Source organism: Gallus gallus, chromosome 6 (assembly GCF_016699485.2).
Source record: "Gallus gallus isolate bGalGal1 chromosome 6, bGalGal1.mat.broiler.GRCg7b, whole genome shotgun sequence".
NCBI classification, from domain to species: domain Eukaryota; kingdom Metazoa; phylum Chordata; class Aves; order Galliformes; family Phasianidae; genus Gallus; species Gallus gallus.
The window spans coordinates 15,317,956-15,323,956 of NC_052537.1; the positions used below are offsets into that span (position 1 = coordinate 15,317,956).

The 6,001-nt window shown below is 43.0% G+C and overlaps 1 protein-coding gene across 2 annotated transcripts in view; it reads right to left on the reverse strand.

Moving 5' to 3' along the window:
* The window catches only part of LRMDA (leucine rich melanocyte differentiation associated), a 634,559-nt gene extending 629,136 nt beyond the window's left edge, over window positions 1-5,423 (reverse strand). The window contains exons 1-2 of one of the 2 annotated variants that reach the window (XM_040702701.2): window positions 5,303-5,423; window positions 1,257-1,357 (exon numbers count right to left, since the gene is read on the reverse strand). In XM_040702701.2, the coding sequence (XP_040558635.1) occupies window positions 1,257-1,357; window positions 5,303-5,332 (131 nt within the window). In that variant the 5' untranslated portion in view covers window positions 5,333-5,423. Of the gene's footprint in view, window positions 1-1,256; window positions 1,358-4,801 lie in introns of both variants that reach the window. The other variant, XM_040702700.2, reaches the window with a different exon arrangement.
* Between the last annotated feature and the right edge of the window lie 578 nt (window positions 5,424-6,001).

Genomic DNA, 6,001 nt, shown 5'->3' on the forward strand with positions numbered 1-6,001 from the left:
CATGCCTATTTAAAGGATGACTAGCTAAGTGCCTTATGTTGGCATATTATTAATGCTAGCAAATCACAATATTATTTTTATCCCTAGCAGGAGCGAGAACCCTTGGTCCTCTTCATTCAACTTACACATATGCTGACAGAAATTTCTTGTAGAAAGCCAAACTACTTTTTAAAGATATATTTCAAGTTTAGAATTTCTCCCCCTATGAGAACAATAGACAATAATCTCTCTTCTGATTACAATTTCCATAGGTATACAGTCACAAGACAGATACATGGTAACTTTAAGATAATGGGAATCCACAGATTAAGTGTCTCCTTTGCACTGCTACCTCTTGCATACAGGAATCAGTCTTTCAGTTTATGGCAGCTCAAGATAACATTTATTAGTGTTACATAAGATAAAACCTGTGACTTCTCTCCCTAAAAGAACAAGACACTAGCATGTTACTTCTACGTGACTCATTCCTCACAGGTAGACTCTGGGCTTACCCTCCAGTGAAACATAAGGAAAAAGTAAGAATGTTCAGTTCTAATGCTAAAAAGTTATACTTTCTTAAATAGATTACTATGTGCCAATTCTTTTTCCCTACTTATGTACAGAGCTCCAAACCTGAAAGATACAATGCTGAACCTCACCAGGCTTTTCACACAATGATTAAATGAGAACAGGTATTGTTTAGTATTTCCTTAATGACTAATGGGAATACTATAAAATTATAAATCAATCCGTATGTTAAAATAATTTAAAAATTATTTATAAATTGTAAATGCATTTAGCTTTAACACTTATCTATATAGCTGCACAAAATAAAACCATACACAGCCTGGGAAAAGAGCATTATAAATCATTTACAATAAAATGAGATTCACAAATAAAAAAGGAAACAGAGTAGCACACACTTACTTGTTTTTCAGTTAAGAACAAATTCACATTTCATCCCATTCTTCATTTCTTCAGGTAATATTGCTTATTTTCCATTTTGAAGAGAATAAACCACACTGGGCATCTTTTACATTTACACCAGATATTTACAGACTCACCTGGTTGCTTGTGTTCCAAGAATGCAAGAAGAGAAGACAAACATTGATAAAACAGTATCACTCATACAGTGACAACTGAATGTAATTCACATATCTGTATCTGTTACTATTTTAAGAAATATATATATATATATATATATATATATATATATATTCTGGGATTGGAGTGTGTGTCCCATATTGCATTTGAAAAACCTATATATTACAACATACCTTAACAAGTTGAAGCTAAGATCTAGCCTTTTTGCCATATGTCCATATTTCCTTCCCAGGAATTCAGGAATTTCTTCACAGTCTTGACTAATGTAGGACACCTGAGAATTGAAAGCAAAAAGGAAGCATGTCATAAGTAGATTATTTACAGTTTCCTGTCCAGATTCTGTCTCATTGATCCAATGACAACATACGGTATAATGAACATTCATTACAGCTTCAAGCTACATCAGTTTTACTGCTGCAGAATCTATCACAATCTCATTTTTCTATCAATGCAATCAGCTTAATCCTTAACACATGCTTAGTCCTATTTACAACATAGCAGATTTTTCTCATTTCAGGTAAAAATAATTTGATCAAGCACATTGCATTTATTCCTTTTAGTCGTATATCATATTTCATTCCACTGTTAATACTCAAATTTAGCATTACTTCAGATAACCCTTCTGAATACTCCAAAGGAACAAGTTTTGAAAGATCAGAAGTCTTTCAAAGGACTTTCTAGTTTGTCTTTCAGTACAGAAACCACTAAAGGAACAATACAAAAACTTTTGACAAAAAAACATAATCAGTACAAAGTCAAACCATTCTCATACCCATTCTTTGGGGAGATTATTATTTCCAGTGACATGCTAGGGACAGAGCAAGAAGGCCACTCAAGACAGGAGAAGCCAAAAATGCAGGTTTGTTCAAACAGTGATTTAAATCTTAAGGATTTTTGGCTTCAACACCACTGTTATTTTGCTCCCCTTTGTACCCTAAATACTAATGCGTCTTTCCTCCTTTCAATACCTACCTAACTAAACCACCTTCAACAAACAGGAAGAATTAATGGTAGTAAAAATAGTCTATCCTTATTTCTCTCGAGCCATGGTGAAATAAGCGATGCTATTTCCAGAAAAACACAAACAATAAGATGGCTACACTTTATGTACTCTGTCAGCTGTGTTATCTTGGAGGTCTGGTTTGATGTCTTCAAAGAATCCCCACAGAGTCTGCCAAACATATTGTGATGAACTCTTCATGTCTGTATTGACTCATCCAAAACTGACATTTCAAATATTTTGCTAAAGAAATGTTAGTTGCCTTAAAATGGCAACTTGTTATTTAAGTGGATTTCATCACTGTTAGATCACTATCTATAAGGTACAACTGTTATCTAGATGTCTCATACAATGTCAAGACCATGTCCCACTGGCCTACAGGATGTTAGATGAAAAATATGCAAAAAGGACAAATTTTGTTTTAATAGTATTTCACTTTCTGGTAAATAGAGACTCCTCTGCAGATCAGACTGATGGCATGTACTTGTGCAAATCATCCCCATTTCTTACACACTAACAATGTCTGCAATCTGATCATATGGTATCACATTCAATTTAATTCACTTTGTTCCATACCTTAGGCAAACAAACCTCACTGCAGTGGAAATTTTTTATGATCAGAAAAAAAGTAGCTTGAAGTTCAGTTCAACAACTTTTTTCCTCTTGTTAAGCCATACCTGTTCTTACAATAAATTTTGCTACTAGATATACACACGGTTTTAGGAACTAAATATAAGGACCTGGGAAAAGTTTTGGCTAGTTTACATCCTAATAGTTTGGACATAACAGACATGATTTTCCACATGCCATCGAATTAAACCTGTATGTATATTTATTTATTTTTCCTTCAGTTTTCATCCAGGAAAACCACAACACATTTTACAATATACATGAAGTACCCAAACAAGAATTGCTTCATTCTTCACAGAAAAGTAGACTACTATAAATAGATGCTTGCAAACCCTTGGAGAGACTCTATTTTAGCAGAAGAATATTTTGGAAGAAGCAGTAATTCAGTATAACATGTAACATGCAACTTAAATTCAATGTCTGTGAACATTAGGAGTGTAAGACAATCTCGTGCAAGTAGAGCCGTAGCAAGAGCTCCACCTCTTCTCTCCCCCACAGGGGTAGAGATAATTGGAGCAAGAGATTCCAACCTGCAGTCCCACTACCCCAGAAACCTACCTACCCTTAGCTGTTCTAGTTCTACAAGAACAGAAGTTGAAGAAAAAAGTTCATTTAAACATGTTTTGAAGCATGCAAGAGGCAAAATACATAAGATGTTGTAAAGCTTCAGCCTTTGAACCACTGCAGTATACAAATATACTTGCACAAGTGATGCAAACAGATTAGACACAGTTGTATTTCTAGGTGGCATACAGTTGTCATGCTGAGGCCTTGTGAAAGGTATTTTACTTGCACAAAGTCCACTTCAGCTCATTCAGTGTATGAGCACCTTTTTGAATTGAAGCCAACAGATTTATTTTCCTACAAAGTACACTCACTTCAGTTCTCTACCCCTTTTATATAAACTTGCTTGGGATACTCAAGAGCTCTCTTGACTGTAACAACAGCAGCAACTGTCGGATCACCAGCTATGCAGTACACAATAAGACTTCTTCAACAAGTTTTGGAGAGCATTATTTCTTCACTCTTCTGCTGCTCAAACAATGCTGACATGAAGCAAGTCTTCAGCAGTCTGGACAAGCAAAAAATAATGTTTCTTCATTTTTAGTCTTTCAGTTCAAAATAATTTGCCCAGGAAAACAATCAAATATACACAATCTGGTATTCTTCCTTTTGCATCCATCTCAAACAACCTTAAAAAAAGTATGAGCTTTCGAGTGCATATGTAGAGATGCCATCACCCCGAGATGAGAGCAAATACACCTTGCCCAGGACAACTCGGCTCTTTGGGTACAGGGCACACCAGTAACAGCAGGTTTCTCCAATTCTCTATACCCAGCACAGAACGCCCCATGGGATGAGGACTTGATAAAGATGTCTCCATTGCCTAATTTTCCATCTCAAACTGAATGCAGGCAGTCACCATCAAACACTCTTTATTGCTGGTACCCAGCTCAGGATCCCAAAGAAACGCTCGGAAACGTTACCATGGATCCCAGCATCAGATTGGCTGTGGGCAGCTCAGACCTTCTCACAGACTCTTCAATACACAGTACACAATTCAGGAAAAAAATGCGCTTTTACAAAATATTTAAAACATAGTAAATTACATCAGTCAATAGCAGTCACACCTCTCTTTGGCTTTACTTTCAGAGGCTAAGCACAAGCCCAGTTCCCTCAGTCTGTCTTCATAGGTGAGGTGCTCCAGCACTCTGACCATATTCGTGGCCCTCCTTTGGATTCATTTCAAAAACATATTGCTTTCCACTGAAAGGCATTACATCTGAAGAACATTTCCAGTCAGCTGGGCACGGTACGACACCGTTAACCTGCTAGCAGGTGAGATGTTAGGCCCAAAGCTATGCATACGAAAGCTATGCTTCACTTGGAGGGATTTAGTCCAAGGGAACACACAATGCTCCTCTGGGCCACAGCACACCACAGAGACCACAGGAACCGTTTCCTGTAGCAGCTGCGCAATTAGCCACTTGCCTCCCTATCACATGTATGCTTACAGGAATTCCACACTGAAACAGAAACCAAAGCAAAGTAACAACCCGAGGGGCAGCACTCCAGTCAATGGCATACCATTTTCTGAGAGAACCCAAGCTTCATTCCTTTCTTCCCACAGCCCACAGGGTCCGCAGGCGGGCTGAGCACTGGAGAAACCGTGATGCGTTTGGGGCACCACAAGGCCACCAGACCCCACACCCCGCCTGACCGCCAGATGCGGAACTCGGACTGGAGATCGCTGTGAAAACAGAGATGCTCCCCCGCAAAGCCTCAGGAACGAGCCCGTTGCACCTGGCAGGCCTGCAGGAGCTGCGACAGAAACAGAACGAGAACCCCCTGCACCCACGCGCCCGGTGCAGAGGCACAGCAGCGCCCTGTGACGGGTTGATGAGCAGCACGATAGCGGCGGGCTCCTCGCGCAGCGCTCGGCACTCCGAACTCCCGCACGTGAGGGCGGGAGGCGGCGATGCTTCTGCAGGGCTCCCAGCCGGCCCCCCGCAGAGGTGGCGGGACGGGGCGGGGCGGAGAGGCGCGGGCGGCAGGTGGTGCGGTGCGCGGCGGGACGCGGACACTTACTTGGGCTCCGCTCACCACTAGCCCTGCCATGGCGGAGGGGGGGTCGGGACGGTGCTCCGCAGGCGGCGGCGGCTCGGGGCTGGGCTGGGGCTCACGCCGCGACTCGCGCCGCCACTTCCTCGCGGCAGTCAGCTGACACGGGCGGAAGCTCGGCCGCGGGAGGGGGCGGTGGCCGAGCCGGCTCCCGCCGCCACCTGCGGCCCCTCTGCTCCCGGCCGGCCCCGCCGGCAGGTGAGGCCCTACCGCGCGTCTCCGGGACGGGCTCACCCGCGGGGCGGCAGGGCGAGCCGGCTGGCCGGGAACGCGGCTCCGGGCCCCTCCGCCTTGCCCTGGGCCGAGGCTTGGCGGCACGCGGGAACCCCGGGTGGTGGGCTCGTGCCAGGACCGGCCCCGGGCACGAGCTCTGCAAAGGGTTATCGGGTGTGCAGCGACAGGTTGGATTCCCTTCCTTTTGAGGCCCTGGATTTGCTTTCCACGTCCAGAGCAACCCATTAATTCGGAGCACGAACTCGTGGTGGAAGAGATGGGTTACTTGTTGCTGGTAAAGCAGTGCATGCAGATACAATAACGGACACATCCGTGGTACTGTCTTTTTGGCTATAGAATACAGGGCAATTTGCATGGAGAACAGAACTGCCTTTGGAATTACCAGGAATACCCATCAAAGAGGCTCTCCCAGGGCATGAGAGTTTGCTCAAT